A 20,295-nucleotide genomic window follows, 5' to 3' on the forward strand; every position below is an offset into this window, starting at 1 on the left:
TGCTACAGCTAGGGATGAATTCCCGTTTCTCTCCCAGAAACTCTAGATTTAACACACCTAAACAACTTCAAAGCTTTTCCCACTCGTGTCATCTACATTTCCCTCATTATTCCAAGCTTTTTATTCATCTATATCCCAGTCTGCATACACACATCTTAGATTGTGAACATCCGTAAGGGACTGGGACTACAGAGACCTAACCCAGTCACCTCACTGTCCCATGCCAGTCTATGAGAGCATTCCTTCAGCAAAGTATACTGTCAGTAAACAGGTTTTACAAAAAGGACGAGAAGCCTAATTACTCACCTAAGAAACCTGTGGCCTTTTCCTATTGATATATTGCCATATATCCCCTCCACCAAGGAAAAGTGCCAAAGGCCACCTTAAATTGCTAAACACACAGGTGACAGTGGCACTGACCACAGCGGTCTCCTCTGTGGAGAGCCAGTCTAGGGCAGGTCTGCTGTTACCTCAGGTCTACCACTTCCTTCCCCAAGCACCTTCCTCTGCAACATGAGCTGTCTCCCAAGAGGTGCTGGGCTCTTCTTCATTAACGCTTCTCCAAAGATGATTGATCAGGCAGACAGTCTCACGGGGAATCTGCTCTCTGCTGTCTGCGTATCGTTTAGCCACAGCAGCTTCTGAACAAGAGAGCTCACAGCATCAATAACAGTGAGCAACTGACTCAAAATTATTTTGCCTCACTAACCCCTGGCTCCATAAGGCAATAAGAAAGTAAATTAAAAAGATGTGCATGAAACATTTTGCAAATAATTATAAACCTAACCAAATTCAGAGATAAGCTGCAGGTCTGAACCTTCAAAACTTGGACTAATTTTGAAAAGCGTGTATTTTTGCATAGAGATAAGAACCTAATGCAGCAGGGGAGCACTATTTAGAAACACAGTGAGCATACCAATATTGGCAAACTGACACCACTGCGTTCTTATATTGATCCTATTGCTGCACCCAGCTAAGCTTGCTGGGATCAGCACTAATGATCTCACTGTTCTTAATCACAGAGCTGGAAACAAAGTACACCCTAACGGAATGGTTCATTTCTCCCTTTCAAGAAAAACTACCAGCATTCACACATCAGAAAAATTCAACAGTGAGTTCACATCTACTAGCTAAAGAAGATACGGTTAAGGGGTGTTATACTTTCCAAATCCTGCCCTGATCTCTCCTCTTCCTAAATTAGAGTTTTGCATCTCAGAGCACTATTAAATATCCTCCTGCTTTGTTTTCAGCAAACATGAGATATTTTTCTATCTTCATCCAGCCTAGTTATACTTTACAATGAAACCAGGAAGATTTTAAGTCAATTATTTAAGATGGTCTCATTGTAGCCTACTTACAATAGAAGAGAAACAAAAGCAAACTGAACACCAAATGACTGTTTGCTATAAAATTGCTTTTTAGTATGTTGAGCTCTCCCCACCACCCTCCAGACATGAGACTGATTTATGACAGAACCAAGATATTCTTTCAAGCTGTCAAAACGATAAAATAAAGAGATACTGAGTGGAAAACACTGGACTGCCACAGGCTAAACTGAGTGGTAATCAGCACAGAATTCCTTCTTCATTTGGTCTGAGGAAAGCAAACATGCCCACCTTCTTGCCTTCTCCATATATAAGGGGAAACTTCAAGTCATCTTCCTCAATGGTTTTGTATGCCCTGTGGGGGGAGGACAAACAACATTTATAAAGCTTGCACTCAATTAGTGACCCAGTGCCCTGAAACAAGCAGCTGTGATTTAAAAGGGGGAAAAAAAAAAAAAAAATCATTATTTTTCCTAGTGACTCTGTCTTTGATTCAAAGATGTAAATTTCTTTTTCGGTGTAAAGATTTTCCCTAAAGAATCATCCATTTCACCAAAAGGTAAAGTGAATACGAGGAAATATCTAACATGCCAAGCTGCTCCTATTGGTTGCCAGGAAAAAGAGGTGGACTGGAATAACATCCTAATCAGGTAAGACATCATTAGCTATGGCAGCATCTATACTGCAATAGTGTCATTAAAAAAAAAAAACTGAAACAAAACCATCAACCCCAAACCCACCAAGAAGCTAACCAGTGACTAGATCCACACTGTTAATATGAAATGGTGAGCCAAGACAGAATGTGTACACAGTCAAAATATGAAACAGCTCTCCAATCCTGTTCTCACCTTTCAGGACTGCTTAAACTAAGACAAGCTTCATGTGCTGAAGAGTCTTAGAAGGATATTTAGTGCTTATTTGACCTTGACTGCAACAGTCAAGGTTGTCAGAGATTTTATGTTTCACAGCAGCTTCCCCATGGCCAAGAGACAAGAAAAGTAAATGCTCATGCTCTGATTCTGTTTACCACATGCCTGCATACTCTACCTTCTACACATCCAGCTGTTGACACTGATGAGGTGAGAAGGTGAACAATTTTGCCAGTGTGAAATAAAAAAAAAAAAAATAGACAGCTGTCACTCTCACAAGCTGTAGAGTCCCATGGTTTGTATAACACATGCTCGAGCTGAGGTGCTGGGAAGCTTCTTTAAAGTTATGTTGCCCCAGAGGGACACACTTCCCTTCATACCACAAAATGTCCCTCCCCAGCCTTTCCCTGCAAGTTGTCCTTCCCTTCCAGCCCACCACTGCCCAAAGCCCTTGGGGTGATACCAAAATCATCACCTGAGAGCGTAAGTCGGTGCTCCCCATGAAAGTGGAAGGCAGAAGCAGGAAGAGAGAAGCTGCGGCAGCAGGTCCCCTGCCAGACACTGCCAGCCCCTGCTACGTGGCTCTCCAGCCAGGCTGGCTGCTTGAGTTCGGGGGAGTTGCATTCCATCAGGTTTAAGCAATGTGACACAAATCAGCAGGAAATTAGAAAATAAGGGTGAAATCCTATATTGTAATCAAACCACACCCTGCTTCACCAAAACATGGCATGGATCTGGGATCAATAAATGGTGCTATATTACACAGCTATACATGCTGCATCACCTAGGCAAGCCTCAGACTTAAAAGAGAGTAGCACAGACGTCTAAGCCCCACCTTTACATTTCCCAGTAATCACAGGCAGGGCCCATATTAGGGTTTGGGGGTAAAGGGAGGAGGAAGAAAAAGGAAAAACAACCAAAATGCATAGAAGAAAGAGTAGTGAAGGATTGCACTCTCGTACTACGAAACATTACTATGTGTGAAATCCCAAAATGGAACCAGGTGAGGCTTTCAAACCACAGTGGGTGCTTCATGAGAGACCACATAGTCAAGAATATCTTGGGTATATAACCACAATTCTTGGGCATCTCTATAAAAGACAATACAGTGAAAGCATATAAATGGCATTTTGTACTGGTGAAGGCAAGTGATTAGCTGCTCTTAAAGCAAACAAAAAGGCACAAATCACTACAAGTAGCCAGCGTGGTAATACGTCCCTGATGTTTAAGTCCTGGAATAGCAATTTCTTGAGAAGCATGAGTCAGTCATGGACTTTGCTCTTGTTTTTTCTTTTATTTCCAACAGAGAATAGTTAACGTCTCTGCCTCATTCACCAACTCTGATAACCTGGTTTGAATGGGGAGGAAGAATTTTACCATCCCTGACTGCTCATGAACATGTCCCAAAGTTTCCAGATGGACCTACAGTGCTGGGAGCCCTAGCAAAACCTCCTGGAGGAGAAGTGTGAACTCCTTCCTATTCCTTGCATACAGCCAGTTGTGTTCTGACACCAAGAAAAAGGTTATCAGCTGAGTCCATGCTGGGCATCAGAGTCAAATGACTAATCAAACCACAAGCCCAACAAGACAACCATTCCTACGGGATTTTCAAGTTATTGTATATCTTTGTAACAAATAGCAAACAAGACTAAATTATGAATCATAGAACACTTCCAGGGAAAAGACATATTCAAGTTCTCTGGGCAATCTGTTCTAGTGTCTCACCACTCTCACGGTAAAGAATTTCTTCCTAATATCTAACCTAAATCTTTCAGTTTAAAACTGTTACCCTATGTCCTATCACTACACTCCCTGATATGGAGTCCCTCCCCATCTTTCCTGTAGGTCCCCTTTAAGTACTGTAAGGCCATTATAAGGCCTCCCTGGAGCCTCCTCTTCTCTGGGCTGAACATCCCCAACTCTCTCAGCCTGTCCTCATAAGGGAGGTGCTCCAGCCCCCTGATCATCTTCATGGCTCTCCTCCAGACCCACTTGAGCAGGTCTATGTCCTCCTTATATTGGGGGCCCCTGAGCTGGACACAGTACTCCAGGTGGGGTCTCACGAGAGCCAAGTAGAAGGGGAGAATCACCTCCCTCGACCTGCTGGCCACACTTCTTCTGATGCAGTCCAGGATATGGTTGGCTTTCCAGGCTGTGAGCTGTCCTGGTTTAGACCAGGATAGAGTTAACTTTCATTGGAGTATTTCATACCACGTGATGTCATGACCAGGGATATAGGGGGGTGGGCTCTCTCCTGCAGGCTCTCTCTCGGGCTTGGGCTCACACCATTTGCTCGTCCGGCCCTGTTGTTGCTGTGGGGGCGGTCGCTGTGCTCAGTAAGCCACTGCTGCATTTTACCCGTTTCTTTTTGGACTCACTATTGTTACTGTTGTTCTCTTGTTATATTTAGTAAATTCTTTCTTTTTATTCAACCTATGAATTCTCTTCTTTTTTGTCCCTCCCCTATTTCACCGGGGAGGGGGGAGGTGAACAGCCGGCCACATGGTGTCTGGCTGCCGGCTGAGTTCAAACCTCAACAGAGCGCACATTGTTGGCTCATAGTCAGTTTTTCATCTACTGATACCCCCAAGTCCTTCTCCGCAGGGCTGCTCTCAATCCACTCATCGCCTCAAGCCATGTTCAGGACCTTGCACTTGTTGAATTTCATGAAGTTTGCATGGGCTCACCTCTCAAGCCTGTCAAGGTCCCTGTGGATGGCATCCCTGCCCTCCGGCGTGTTGACCACACCACACAGCTTGGTGTCATCGTCAAACTTGCTGAGGGTGCACTCAATCCCACTGTCCACGTTGCCAACAAAGATGTTAAACAGCACTGGTCCCAACACTGATCCCCGAGGAATGCCACTCGTCCCTGCTCTCCACTTGGATGTCAAACAGTTAACTGCAACTCTTTGAGTGCAACCATCCAGCCAATTCCTTATCCACCGAGTGGTCCATCCATCAAATCCATGTCTCTCCAATTTAGAGACAAGGATGTCCTGTGGGACAGTGTCAAATGTTTTGCACAAATCCAGGTAGATGACATCAGTTGCTCTTCCCTTATCCACCAGCTCTGTAACCCCATCGTAGAAGGCCACCAAATTCATCAGGCATGATTTGCCCTTAGTGAAGCCATGTTGGCTGTCACCAATCACCTCCTTATTTTCCATGTGCTCTAGCAGAGTTTCCAGGAGGACGCACTCCATGATCTTGCCAGGCACAGAGGTGAGACTGACTGGCATGTAGTTCCTCAGGTCCTCCTTTTTAAAAATGGGGGTTATGTTTCCCCTTTTCCAGTCAGTGGGAACTTCACCAGACTGCCACAACTTCTCAAATATGATGGATAGTGGCTTAGCTACCTCATCTGCCAGTTCCCTCAGGACTCACGGATGCATCTCATCAGGTCCCATGGACCTGTGCACCTTCAGGTTCCTTAGACGGTCTCAAACCTGATCTTCTCCTACAGTGGGCATTTCTTCAATCTCCCAGTCCCTGCCTTTGCCTTCAGCATCTTGGGCGGTGTGGCTGGAGTCAAAAATTTGTTGAGTACCTCAGCCTTCTCCATATCTTGGGTATCCAAGTCTCCCGTTTCCTTCCAGAGAGGGCCCACATTTTCCATAGTCTTCCTTATATCACTGACATACCTATAGAAGCTTTTCTTGTTGTCCTTGACATCCCTGGCCAGATCTAATTCTATCAGGGCTTTGGCCTTCCTAACCTGATCCCTGGCTGCTCAGACAGTTTCTCTGTCTTCCTCCCAGGCTACCTGTCCTTGCTTCCACCCTCTAAAGGTGTTTTCTGTGTGTTTCAGCTTGTTCAGGAGCTCCTTGTTCATTCATGCAGGCGTCCTGGTGTTCTTACCTGACTTCCTCTTTGTTAAGATGCATCACTCCTGAGCTTGGAGGAGGTGATCCTTGAATATTAGCCAGCTTTCTTGGGCCCCTCTTCCATCCAGGACTTTATCCTGTGCTACTCTGCCAAGCAGATCTCTGAAGAGGCCCAAGTCTGCTCTCCTGAAGTCCAGGGTAGCAAGCTTGTTGTGTGTCCTCCTTGCTGCCCTAAGGATCTTGAACTCCACCATTTCATGGTCACTGCAGCCAAGGCTGCCCGTGAGCTTCACACTCCCCACCAGCCCCTCTTTGTTGGTGAGAACAAGGTCCAGCATAGCACCTCTCCTCGTTGGCTCCTCTATCACTTGGAAAAGGAAGTTATCATCAACACATTCCAGGAACCTCATGGATTGCTTATGCCCTGCTGTGTTGTCCCTCCAACAGATACCAGGGTGGTTGAAGTCCCCCATGAAGACCAGGACTTGTGAATGTGAGGCTGCTCCTATCTGTTTACAGAGGGCCTCATCCGCTCAGTCTTCCTCGTTGGGTGGTCTGTAGCAGAGCCCCACAATAACATCTCCTGTCCCTGCCTTCCCTTTAATCCTGACCCATAAGCTCTGGGTTGGCTCCTCATCCATCCCCAGGTGGAGCTCCGTGCACTCCAGCTGGTCACTGACATCTCCCCTGCCCATCCTTCCTAAAAAGCCTGTATCCTTCCATTCCAACACTCCAGTCATAGGAGTCATCCCACCACATCTCTGTGGTTGTTGTGTTGACATGACTTAACTTTGCAACTCCCTTTTTAAAGGAAAAACTCAACCCATTTTTTACCCACAAACTATATTAACTGCAAGATAACTACAAATACTTAAAACCTAAGACCTCACTTTGCACTGTACTGTAAGTAGCCAAAAACAGGGACCAAGTTTTCTTCCCTCTCTCCCCTTCTTCCTTATACTCTTCTGAATAGCACCTCACACTGAGTGTGTTTTAGGAAGAAGGAAAAAAAGAAGGGGTGAAAAAGGCATAATTTGGGTTGGTGTCCTTCAAAAGAATGGTGGTCACCGCCAAGTCCAGCATCTTTCATGGAACCACCTTAAGGACCATAGTCCCTAGGGCCTTTAGCTGTGACACAACGGTGTAATGATGCCGTAAGAGGCTGTGTTGCAAGGGCTGAAGCTAACCTGCTTCATCAGCAGATCAGGAAGGGCAGCTGGCTAGCCTATGACCTCCTGAAGCTATGTGACTAAGTGAGGGATACCTAGATTGATTTGTTTTGCCATCACCTACAGTGATTTGTTCTGTGGTTTCTCACAGCAAATCACCTCTTGGGCTCAGAACTTGGGTGTCAAGACTCATCTCAAACATGCTTTTTGTGTTGATGTTGCTATTGCTTGAAAAGTTATCAGTGCTTGAAAAACAATGCTCAGAGCCGCAACCGCAGAAACGGAGCTGGCACAGACACACTGAAAAGCAACCTGAGTCACTCCAGAGAAGTACCTATGTCCTGCATTACTAGCAAAACAGAATTAATAATATATGAGCATGCGGTTTGCTGCAAGAGAAGGATGAAGGACAGCTTTTCAGCTAGCAGCTCAGCAACTGCACTGGGGAGAAGGAAGGAAGGAAGCTATGAAGTTCATTTTGATTTACGCCCTGTGAAACCTCCTGTACTTTGTACATGTGTTTATTTCACACAGGCTACAACCTTCTGGACGATTTCACTTGATTTTATGTAATAAAGTTGCATTTATACCTTCATGTGCTGTTTAGAGTGTGCTATATATAAAGATATAATATGGCAGTAGGTATAATGAATACAGAGAACCTGAGGGGGTTGTTTGGCTTTTTTAGTGCCAACATGGCCTTATTCACCCATCTACATGATTCAGCCTAGCTCACTGTTTTAACAAACATACAGAGGGTTGCAACTCTCCGCTCTCCCCATCTTCCTTGCCTGCATCCTAGGAAGTCTCAGTGGCCACCAGGGCAGGACAAGACAGGTTATAAAGACAAGGCTATGCTACTGCTTGCTGTTCTGAATGAGCTTGAAGCCTGTCAAGTGCTTCTGCCACGTAAACCTCTATTTTTCCAAATGGAAAAACAGGGGGGTGGAGGAGGAAAGTAGAAGAAGCAAGCTTGTGCCCAGCTAGATCTAGCTGCATTTTCTTTCAGTTAACTTTGTTTCTTCTTTTCATTTAAAAAGTATTATGAAATGCTACTGTTGTCCAAAAATACTGAACTAGGGCTTGACATATGTACCACCCACAAAGTTACATTTGGACTCAGGATCAACGTTTTGGAAAACCAGGCCAAATCGCACCAGGAGCCAAAAGAGATGTCAGAATGAAAGAACTAGGACTGACATGATGTTACTCATAAGTTAACTGGAATCTGCTCTAAATACATGGCGAAAAAATCACCAGAAGCTACTAAATGCACAAGACAATCTACAGAAGCTTCCTTCAGTGCTGAGGTCATTAGCAGTGCTTTAGGTGCTCTTTAAAAGATTATCAAAGTTACCTGCATGATTCTGGGTCAGAATTTGAAACACTGGACAGCTCCCAAATACAGATTGCAGAGCCAAAATACTATATAATTTCTTACATGTGTTATGCATTCTCCTGCCATATAATCTGTCTCAAAATTGGCCTTCTGAAAGCACATACAAATTCACATAAGAGTAAAAGTTGTTGATGACCAAAACCAAAATCCCTTGTATTTTCTTTCTCTACAGCAAACTGTGCAAGGTTACTGGTCATGAGAAGTATTGCATTGGCATCCCCAGGCACAACAGATGGTGGCAAAAACACAATCTACCCTGACCTGGAATGTTCAGTTCTGTGAACAACAGGGGAACCCAGACTCTGTGCTCTGCTTTTCCATAGTACTTGGCTTTAGAAAGTCTGTCCATATTTCACATCTCTGCTAGTGACATCTGATAGTAAACTGAGAATTAAACCTAAGGAAGAGCAAAAAAAAAAAAACATCAAAGGGCTTTAGCTTGAAGCATAGAGCAAAACCCACTTGTAGCAAGCAAGCAAGAAAAAGCACTATAGCTTCAGAAATGTCCTAGTTCATATTGAGTACAAGGATGAAAGCTCTCCTTCAAGACAGGTTTGTGGATTCAGTGAATATTTCTAGCACTGTTTTGCTACCACTCTGTAAAAAAACCCAAACCCAGAACCATCCCCAAACACCCTCCACCCCCAAAGAAAACATCCCCCAACAAAACTACCTCAGCTAACCAACCTCTCTTCCCCCAAGCTCAATTTTCTTTGGTCTTACCAATAGAAAAACATATTTTAATCCTTGAGCAACACAAAACTTGACAGAAACTGCTTTTTTCCCCCTTCTCACACAAGGTATCAGTGGATTGGAGCTAACCCTTTGGATAACAAATAATCACCAACCCAAAAGGAACTGTTCATCTGTACTGTCTATTGAACTACAGGCATCAAACCAGTATAAGTACATGCTTACTACCAAGAAAAGATGTGTAGTGCAGGTAAGGCACAGAGCCACTGAAAATTATGCAATTTATGTCTCAATCCAGCCATAATTTTTTAAAGGTGTCCTTACATATATGCGCTTCTGCAGTCAGGATCTCAAAATCCAGACAGCACTGTCTGATACTAAGTACCCTTTAGGTAGGTTAGCTTCAATGTTCCAGTGCCTCAGTATCTTTCCCCTATTACTCATCTGACATATGCTTTAATGAGGCAAAACCATGATAAACAAAGATAATGAAGGCACACAAACTATAGTAATGTTTGTTAAGAGAAAAGATGATAGCAATGCCAAATCAATTAAAGACAACCGATGCATGTGCACATATGCACAAAACAGTTTTTAGGGAAAGATCTACTCTAAACCAAGATACTCTCATAGGGTTTCTTTCAGGTAAAGAAGAAAAAAAAATACAAGTTTTAAAACATGTGTTTTTCCCAGAAAATTCAGAAATTTTCTTCTGAACTTAAAGCTGTATAATGCTCCATTTTGCAAATCCCAGTTCTGTCTACCCATCTAAAAAAAAAAAAATAAAATCTCAGCATGACTTGTACACATGTATGATCTCTGGCTTGGTCAAATCAGACTGCTATGTGAGCTCCGGACCTCCAAGGAGCCTTCACTGTCATGTACAGCTCTAAGATGACTTTGGAGAGGATGTATTCCCCAGCACCATGTACTCCTGTGAAAGTAATTCCTAAGCAAAATGAATTCTATCCATCTTGACTAGACCATTTTAAAGATTCAAGCACCAGCATCTTCTCTCAGGCACTTCCCGGAGTGTGGCTGATTTTTAATCCATTAAAGGTGAGTGGACTGATAAGAAAGTGGTGGAAGAAAGTCAGGGAGAGGGTGTCCAAGGATCTAGAGAGGTCGTTGCTCAAAAAAAAGGACAAATCAGGAAAAAAAAAAATTAACAGAGGGTGTTTACAGGCACTGTTCCTTGCTGCCTTTATGCTCAGGAGGCTGGGAGGGACAGGGCAAGTGTACTGTGGGCACTTTTATTCACCGCTTGTGGCCGGTTGAGCTTCCACTACCGAGTGACAGAAACTGTGTGCAGATACTGCAGTGGATCCATGTTCTGCAACAGTCTCACTAGGCCAAGTATTTTTTTTCCCCCGTGAATCTTCTGTCTAGAGAGCTTCTTAAAATTTAGTTAATCTCTTCTACTTTTAAAAGACAAACAGGAAGGTTTGTCAGCAATTTGCTCTGGAGACAGAGGGGTAAGGGAAGTGGGTTGTTAACACCCTATGAGCCTAATGCACTGTGATGGACAGAAAAACCGTTTGTAAATTCACATGTTGCTGTACTTCTTGTTAAAAGGATGTGGTGAGGCAGATGGAAGAAAAACTTCATGTTAACCTCACAGTGCCTGCTCCACACTCGCTAGCTGGGATCCTCTAGAAGGAAGAGAGATTGCCGTTAAGGAGGAATCACAAAGCAAACTCTTCTGGGAAAGATTGCTGTAGTGTAGGATGGGGCAGGCAGTGAAACACAGCAAGCAGAAACCTCACCATCCCACAGCAGTGCTGGAAACTCTGAGGAGGAGCATGGGGCATCCTCTCAGCCAGAAGCAGAGCCATAAGTCAATCCTGGGTGGCAATGGAAAGAAAGAGGATTTCATAGGGACCTGACACAACCAGCTGAGGTTGCGTCAAATTTGTGCAGCTGAGGAAGCCAGAGAAAGCAGGAGTAGGGGAAGGGACTTCACCTTACCAGGAAGAAGAGTTGATTTTGCTTGGGTTTTCAGATTGAAGATTAATCATTTCAGTTTAGTTTCTTTCTGATAAAACAGACCAGGAGCCTTTTGTTTGCCCTTGCATATGCAGCACCTGATCCCATGCCAAAGCAAAGCCCAAGCAGAGATGCACAGCCATGCGGGGACAGGCCTTAGGCATGCTGCTTCCAGAAGGAGATGCTCCTGCAGGACGTGACTCAAACCAACTTCATTCTTGTCGCACTCACTTGGCCCCAGAGAGACCATTTACAAAGAGCTTTACCTCAGACTTAAGTTTTCTCTTTTGTTGCAGCACTATTACTTTCTTATTTCTGCTTTCTCCTGCCCTGAAGACACTGGCTCAGCTCCTGTGGCATGTGTGCACTTGGGGAAAACAGAGCCATTCGTCACTGTCAGGCGACGTGCCGTACAGAGCAGGTCAGCTCTCACCTCCCGCTGCTTCTGCAGTGAGGGCTGCAAATCTTGAAAAGATGCATAACATGCACATTGCAAACAGCCATTCATCATCACAGAGCTGTGCCCCAGACACCCAGGCACAACCCAGCAAGCTGCTCTGGTTGCGTGCACCAAAGAGGCATGTCCTGTCCCACTCCTGGCTACCTTGCAATGAGAGACAAAAACAGACACAAAAAGCAAGGCAAGTGGCCGTGGATTATGGTTTCTGCTGCAAAAATGATATCCTATCTCTCTCTTCTCCAGAAAGACCCAGTGCTGCAAAGGTGGCCCATAATCATTAAATTATGAAAATGTAAGTTGCTGGGAGGAAATTAATACCAGGCATGACTGGGGAAAAGGCTGCTTTCTTGTGAAGTAATTATGAAATTAAAATTTGATCTCTCCCTGGCGATTGTACAAAGGATATGGCTGAGGTCTCAAACAATACAGCCAGGATTTCAAGAGAAGAAGCACAGAAGGTTTCACTAGACAAAAAAAGCTCAATTAAAGTCGGAAGGGGGGGGGGGCGGGGAAGGATGATTTTTTGTAAATTACATGAATTTGGCTAAAAGGCACAATCAAGCAGGTTATGGCACAGCGTTTGCAGACTTCCAATTACTTTTTACAAGTTGGAATCAAGCTGTTAGGAAATGCAGCTTATCTGAATAAGACTAATAATGGTAAGCTAATTAGACCCGCAGGCATTAGCCAGCAGATAAATTCAGGCCGAAAAGAGGGACACTGTCACTTTAAATACTGCCCTGGGATCAGTGGAAAAGCTAATGAGGAGTGTCAGTTGGGGCTGTTTTATTAGGTGGTTCTCCAGAGAATATAGCCCGAGGTTTCTGTAGCAGGGCTTCTGTGCTTGATTCAATAAATCAATTTATATTAAAGGGGGGTGCAGTGCAGGCACCTCCTCCATAAACCATTTCTGTGGCATTTCTCAATCTGCTTAGGCACTCCTCAGGCAGGCTACCTGAACACACTGTCAAAGGACATTGAGTCCAGCAATAAAGAATAAGACAGTGGCTGCACTGGCAATATTTGTACAAATCAGCTTCCGCATTACCAAGCAAAACATGTACATTGGCTCTCACCAGGGTATTCTGAATCCCCAATAAGTGATTAATGAGAGCCTGGTTTTTGTGAGCCAGAGTCTGAACCGCAGACGGCAAGGCGGGCTGCACAATGAAAGCAAAAGGCATCCATCCCAAACAAAATAAAATGGCTTGAAAAGTGAAGTTGCTTTTTTAATCAGATGCTTAAAGGCTGAAAGACATTCCCTGTTGGAAAGAAAAGGGCGAGCGCAGAGCAGGCTGGCGGCTTTCCAGGCAGTGGACAATATTGACTCTAGAATAAAATGGGTTTTGCTTAGCGCTCACCCCAGGGCACCAGACTCCCTGCTTTGGAATAAATCACACAGGCAGGCGATTCCCCGGCACGGGTTGACCCTCGGGTGGCTAACTGTGTGCCACAGCACCCCCTTGCCAGACACACAGACACGAAGCTGGCGAGGGCTCTGCTGCCACTGTGCATACAGTACCCAATTCCCCCGCTTGCTGCTACCTGGGGCTTTGGCCCGTGACACATGATGGGTACTACACCAGTTTGGGCCATTTTTGATAGGATGCAGCTCAACTGCGCGTGGTCCTGGAGGACAAAGGAAGCCGCCAACAAATCAGGTCAAAAAAATGGACTTGTTATCTAGGGCTCTTTTGCCACCCTAAAATCAAGTCAAAAAGCCAAAGCGGCCATCTGGAAACAAGCCTTTAAAGAACACCACTTCAACACGAGCAGCTCAAAGGCCACTGTTTGTGTACCAAGGAGGAGCAGAAAATTAACTCTGAAACCACCAAAGCTGATGCCAGTTGGTAGTGCCTTCTGGATGCCTTTGGTTAAGTGCAGCACTGTATGGCTCCTCCAGTCCCGCAAGAGGCTGAGAGAGGAACCCTAGAAGGAGCCACCGTGACGGTGAGGGACACAGTAAGCCAGAAAACCAGGTTTTGGGAAGGTGTCTAGGATATAGTCAGGGCAAAGTACTTAAAATTGTTCACACTGGATTTACCCACGAGTAAAGAAAACCTGACCAACTGTGTCTTAACTTTTATTTAAAAGGCATAGACAGAGAATACTAATTCTGTGCAGCCCTTTAAAGGAGCAGTTATCATTAGGCCTGCTTTTTTTCCCCATATATTTCTACCTCAGGCTACCTGCACCCCTTTTTAGTGCTGGCAGCACTTTGTTTACATGGCCACCGAGTCTTCCCTGATGTTTCTGTTGCCAGGACTTGTCAAAGCCACCAGAACTACCCTCTCTCCAATACAAGTTTAACCTCTGCAAGCCATGGGCCTGAAAACCCCAGCCCAGAGACCCAGCTGTGAAAGACTGTCAGTAACACAGATGTCTGCCAGCAAATTACAACTCAAGACAGCTCGGAGGCTTGTTCAGCAGGAGATGCAGCTCTTAAGATGACTTGCCAGCTACAGTACACGTTTTGCAATGGTTGCTCAACCACAACACACGTGGGGTGAGGGTGCAAGAGGGGCAGCTCACAGTCAGCTCCCACCTAAATGGAATTTATTTTAGATACATTTAATACAGCGGATTTCTCATCCCAACTGCCACTGCAGAGAAAGGAGAAAGGGTACAAGAGCCGAAGGGAGAAGGGAAAGGCTGGTCTCAAAGCAGTTACAGGCAGCCTGGACTAGTGATGCAGTACACATTGCTGGATCAGTGGTTGTCCTAATGCTGTGGGGAAACTTGGCAGCTCTGATACCACTGTGGACTGCTGAGACAAAGCCAGTGTGGAAACTTCACATAAAAAAAAAAAGAAAGAAAGAAAAAGCAAAAAGCAAAAAAAAAGGCCAAATGCATTATGACAGACCCAAAGACAATAACCTTTTGTAATGCAAACAAGCTGGGCAAGCCAAGCCATTGTTGAGAATCTGAAAAGCTCCAGAGCACAGGAGAAGGGTAAAAACAAAGAAAAAAAAAATCATACAGCTTCTAATAGAAAACACAGAAAGTGTCCTGAATTTTAAAATAAAACAGTTCATTTTCCTGAGGAAACATCAGACCAGAGAGTTTTACACCCTGCCACTGAAGGCTCTGTAATTAACTGTAAGAGTGGCTGTTTCTTCCTAACATCACTTGCACCTCTCTACATGTACATGCAAATGTAAACACAGTGAAGTCACTGACCAAAAGAAGGTTCAGAGAATTGATCTTCTGCATTCTAAGTGACAAAAGTTTGGCAGTGTTTTAGCATATCTAGCTCTGGCTGACCAAAGCTCCATCTGACATTTTCTAGAAAAGGAATATATATTCTAATTTATTCTCCATGATAGATATTGTCCTTAGAAACAAATGCAGAACAGACATGTCCTCAGCCACTGTGTCCTTATGCATCAGTTAGATCTAGGAATTAGAAAAGGAAGAAAATTGAAGCAACACACTTTAAGTGGAAAACGACCACTGTGAAACACCAGCAACCTCAAATCATCACCTCTGAGGGCCCACCAAGCTGGAAATCTAACATTTTTGTCCATAGTCTCAACCATTAAAATTGTCCCAGACTTTTGGATAAATAGAAACAGATTGCTGCTTCTCTGCTTAGGAGATCACTGCACACAATGCGATAGAAAACAAGACTCCCTTGGGCAAACAGCCTGCAAAAAGAAAAGGATCCTTATTTACAAGGGCTCTGATTTAGGTAAATGTATGGTGATAGAACAATTCCCTCACCATTTTATTGTCCTGAGGCAAACGAACAAAGAGGTAACTGATGCACTAGCTGTGGGATATCGAGTAGCTAAAACATTCTGATTCTTTTGTTCAGGACAAAAATGTAGCCCCTGTTTTCCACTTCCAGCCTGAAGTCAAAAGGAACAGCAGGGAGAGGTAGCCTCATCACAGTCTTCACATGCTTTTGCTTGGCACAGGCCACCTCTTTCTGGGACAACACTGAGGTGAACTCAGAATTGAATTTTCAAGTCACAGTTTAAGTATTTATTCTGGAATCATTGTTTATAGCTAGGTATGTTTATGCTAAACTGGTGGCAATTTTTGCATTGACCATATTAGAATCTGTAACTGGATCAACATGTGTCCTGCACTTCAGGAAATTAATAAAAATCAACAGGAAAATCAACTCTCTCCTCTCCCTTGCCATATGCTAGTACAGAAAAACACCAGTACTGAAAACAATTATCTTGAAATCTGCCATCTATTTAGACTTACCCAAGCTCTTCTACCTTTCTCATTAGTCTACATTTAAGATTTATTTTGCTTCTTATTTTTCTTTTAATGCCAAACAGTATTACCTATGCAATAATAATTTTAAATAAGGTGAAGCGCTATGCACAGATTCACAAATGAGGTACAAACTGATATACAGAGTTATTTCTTAGTTTAATTAACCATTTCAACCCTGTATGCATCTCAACATTCTGCTGGGGATTTTGACTGGAAAAATCACAGTAAGTAGAACTTCCACTGAGCTTTCTGACATGGCTCTCGAGTTCATTTGGAACCTCTACTGCACACAAAAAGTTATTTTTATCTCTTCATGATTTACTTGGTATTTATCAACATCAAATTTGATCACTGTAATGCCCATTCATGTAAAACTCAATTCTTTGCAGTTCCTCACAGCCATTCTCGTTTATTAGGAAAAGAGCTGTGGTGTCAACTGCCAGTGCTGCAACTTCAACCATTCTAACATTTCCTTTCCAGACCACTAACCAACCAGGGAAACACAAAACAATTCCCACAAACCTAGAGAAACCCTCTTTGCCTTCCAACGATGATGAAAGAATTCTGCTCTTACCCTCCTCTCAGGAAGTTCTTGGCCCATGATACTTCTGTAGCTGTCCCCCAAATTAGAAGGTTTTTTTCTTCCCCCCACCTCCCCAGTCAAGCACCTCACATCTTGAAAAAGAGATCTGGTAGTCTACATGAAGCCATTCTTCACTGATGCCTTCAGAGACATCCAGGAGTTTAATATGAAAACTCCCTTTGAGAAACTGGGAGAGTGTCTCATGATCTTCCAAACGTTTTGCTGTTTAAGTCCTCAGCTGATCCAATGTTCTCATTCTATTCCTAATCTTTTGTTCATGCCTGTAGCCTTTTTAAAGTGTGAAGTCATCATTCTAAGGGTGAGACTGCATATTCTACTAGCAGCTGTTCAGGACGATGGACAATGATGGTTGTTCCCAGATTAACATGTTCTTTGCAAACACTCCAGATTAATATTAAACTTAGATCATTATTCTGCCATTAAAACATCATTATATTTATGGTCTATAAAGTACGGGACAAATCAGAAGCATGTGGAGTTGTAGTTGCGTGTGAGCATCCAAGTCTCCAAATCTACAAGAGTTCAGGCTTTTTAACCCCCTTTCTTCTTTCCCCTCCTGAAAGGGCATTTGCTAAGAATGCTAAAACACAAACAGCATGGAAGTGAAGACCATTTGCATATATAGAGCCTTTGCCTTTATAGGTCACACAGCGAGCCCACAACAGCAAGGATTAAGGCTTCTCTAAATGAGTGGGAGTCACTTGAGAAGGAGCCTCTTGAACCACACAAAACAATGAAGATATTTAGCCAGAGACAAAAAATTCATTGTTCTTCCTGTCTTCACTTCATTGAGTCAATGCTGTTCATTCAAGCCTTTTCATTTAAGCCTGGCTATGACTTTTATTTAGATAGGCCTGTCTCTAAAATAATTCCTCAAGGGTTACCCAAATCAGGGGTCAGCTGCACTTGAGTATGGGAGACAGCTCTTCCCTTCCGCAAGCGTTCCTCCACATGCAAAGGCATGATGGCCCACTGATCCAGATTCTATAAAAAGCTACTTCCAAGGTAGGAAAGTTGTTTAGCTTTCAGGAAGATCCCCTGGCACATCTGCCCCTTTACACGTTTGCTCCGGTTTGAGTGCTCACACATTAAAACAAACCGACGTCCTGGCTCTGGAGGGAGGCCAACTTATTTAAAACGTTAACTTCTAAAACAAAAATACATCTGGAAGAAGGAAATACATTTCCTTTTAGTATGCAGGCATATATGTCCATGTTTGATGCAGTTTACACTAATCAAAGATACGTACAAAGCAGGCATTGGTTGGGGAGAAAGCTGACCCCATGCTGAGGAGGACACATTCTTACCAGCCAGTCATGTTGAAGTCACGGTAGAGCATCCTCTTTCCAACTTCCTTGCGCTGCACCCTCCGTGGAAACTCTAAATGTGTGAACTCATTTCCCAGCAAGTGGGGCTGCATGTAAGCCTGTGGGCAGAAACCAAGCCACAGATACCACACGAACATCATAAAACCAGACATCATCTATTTTTAATGAAGTAACATTACCATCCCTTCCTGCTTGCTTCCCACACACATTTCTCCCCCCGCTCTTTTTAAACAAGAAAGATGAGGAGCTCCTTTTCAGCAAACAACATGCACATACACCAGTTTTGACACTGCCTGATGTCCGGCAGCAGCCTTACAGGGAACAGTTTTCTTGCCCTCAAAAGCCTTCACTACTCCCTGCTCCTCAGCATTTGGGATCTCTAAAGTATGCCTCATCCACTGACCCTGAAGGAGTCTGCAGGGCTTTGTAAAACCAAACACATCTCCTTTTGTAAGTCAATAGGGAATGATCAAAGGACAAAGCCATGGAGCAAGCAGACTTGGAGAGGTGCGTGTGGAGTGAAGTTCAAACTTTTTGACTCCCAGTTCGGCTATGTCCACAACACACATAACCTAATGTTAAATTGTCACTGCCTTGAGAAAAAAAAAAACGTACCCTTTTACTTGCTCAGTGTGCTGCACCCCATCACATGCCACACTGCAAATAAATACAAGTTGCAGAGCACTTTATTTTCTTGTCTTCTAAAAACTACTTCCTTCATGCATAATAGACTTTAAGAAAAGCAGCAGCAGTTTTCTGTCACAACCACAACTAATGGTGTTAACGTTTGAATGCTGCTGCTGCTGTCCTTCCTGGTGTGCTGCTCTGCAGATGCTGGGAGGCCTTTTCGCCAGAGCCATGCCCGAGGCTCATGTTCTCCAGAGCTGACTGTACTTGAGAGCATCGTGAGGCTCTTTGTCCACTGCACAATTTTTTGATTTGGATTTATACACAGATCACCTGACACAATAGGTCAATCCTAAACATACTGTATTTCTTTCTAAAGTAAACCTCACTCATTTTTCTTTAATATTTGCATAAACAAGCCTTTCTCCCTCCCTCCCCAAAGTCGCATTGTGAGCAAGCTCTTCTGAAGACACTGTCAAATTGGCTAGGGAACTGAAAAAAGTTGCGTTTCTTAACGTTTCTGCAGATAACTCTTTTTCCTTATCCAGCCAGTTAAGGCAATAAAGTCTGTCTTATCTCCAGCAGCAGCTGCCGTCAGGGCAGACCAAATGAGCTGGCTTTAGTTTGTGGGTTTGTCATAAATCTAGCGCTCATCAAAGGTGAGCAGCAGGAAGCAGTGGAAGCCCTTATTGATCTACCTGGCAGCTATCATGCAGATAGTTCACAATAAAATATTTCCTGCATTTAAGGGCCGAGCCTGCTCTCACTAAATTTAATAGCTGGATCAGGCTCAGCACATCACAGTGCTAACCTTCCATCAGCTTGTCCCCAGCCCCATTGCCAGACATCCTTCCAGAAAACACCTCGAGCTCAGCTGAAACGGGGCTGAGGGAGATTGCTGCGTGTAGCCAACAAGATTGGATTCTGCTTTCAAGAGGCAGCTTTCAAGCACGCAAGTGTGATCTTGACATTGTGATCCCTTCCTGGAACAGGAGCTCCATCAAATTCTCTCTCCATGTACAGTTAAGGGAATTACATTTTTTTCCTGCAGTCTACAGTCAGCCAAGGTCCCCTCCCCCACCCAAATATTGTTTTCAAGGACCCTCTAATTGGATCACTGTTCCTCATTACAGAAATGGTTGAGAAGCTCTAGTGACTTTTGAGAGGTCTAGCAGTATTAGTCCAGATGAGGCTTTTCATACTTCCGTAACTCTGGATTCTTTATTTAAAAGTGAATGTAAACTGTTAATTTTTATTTATTTTCATTTCAGTCGCAGAAGAGATGGAACATTCCTAATGATTTATTTGACGTATTGCTACACACTGACAGCAGAAAGCTGGACTTTTCTTGGTATTAATTCTTTCTAGTGTATGATATTGTAAACAATGAAGTCAGTCTGCTTTGAAAGTGCAATTCAGTTCACTTTTAAAAATGCACAGCGTATCTTGATTAAATCATTACAAACCACTTCTAGCTAAAGACTACTGTTGCCTGCCTACAAACCAAGAAGCCTTATTTAAAGCAAAAACCCCTTATACCTGACATGAAAATGAAGTTATTTAACCTTTAGACTATGAGATTACTTATTAGGCTGGATCACAGGTCCAGACAAAAAAAAAAAAAGTTACAGGCTTTTAGCATTTTTCCCCTTGAAAACATGAATTTCCTATATTGAAAAGGTAAAGTGATTGGGAGAGACTGCATTTCATAAAGATTTACTCAGATGGAAAGTCTGAGGTCACAAGTGAAATAAGATTAATAAAGCTGGCAGAGTT

At 43.6% G+C, this 20,295-nt stretch overlaps 1 protein-coding gene across 4 annotated transcripts in view; it reads right to left on the bottom strand.

Annotated features, from left to right (window-relative positions):
- The window catches only part of PPM1H (protein phosphatase, Mg2+/Mn2+ dependent 1H), a 146,344-nt gene that overhangs the window by 22,349 nt on the left and 103,700 nt on the right, over positions 1-20,295 (bottom strand). For all 4 annotated transcript variants that reach the window (XM_074870476.1, XM_074870473.1, XM_074870474.1 and 1 more), the window contains exons 6-7: positions 17,872-17,990; positions 1,617-1,680 (exon numbers count right to left, since the gene is read on the bottom strand). In XM_074870476.1, coding sequence (XP_074726577.1) covers positions 1,617-1,680; positions 17,872-17,990 — 183 coding nt within the window. The remainder of the gene's footprint in view (positions 1-1,616; positions 1,681-17,871; positions 17,991-20,295) is intronic.

Source organism: Strix uralensis, chromosome 5 (assembly GCF_047716275.1).
Source record: "Strix uralensis isolate ZFMK-TIS-50842 chromosome 5, bStrUra1, whole genome shotgun sequence".
Classification (NCBI taxonomy): Eukaryota; Metazoa; Chordata; class Aves; order Strigiformes; family Strigidae; genus Strix; species Strix uralensis.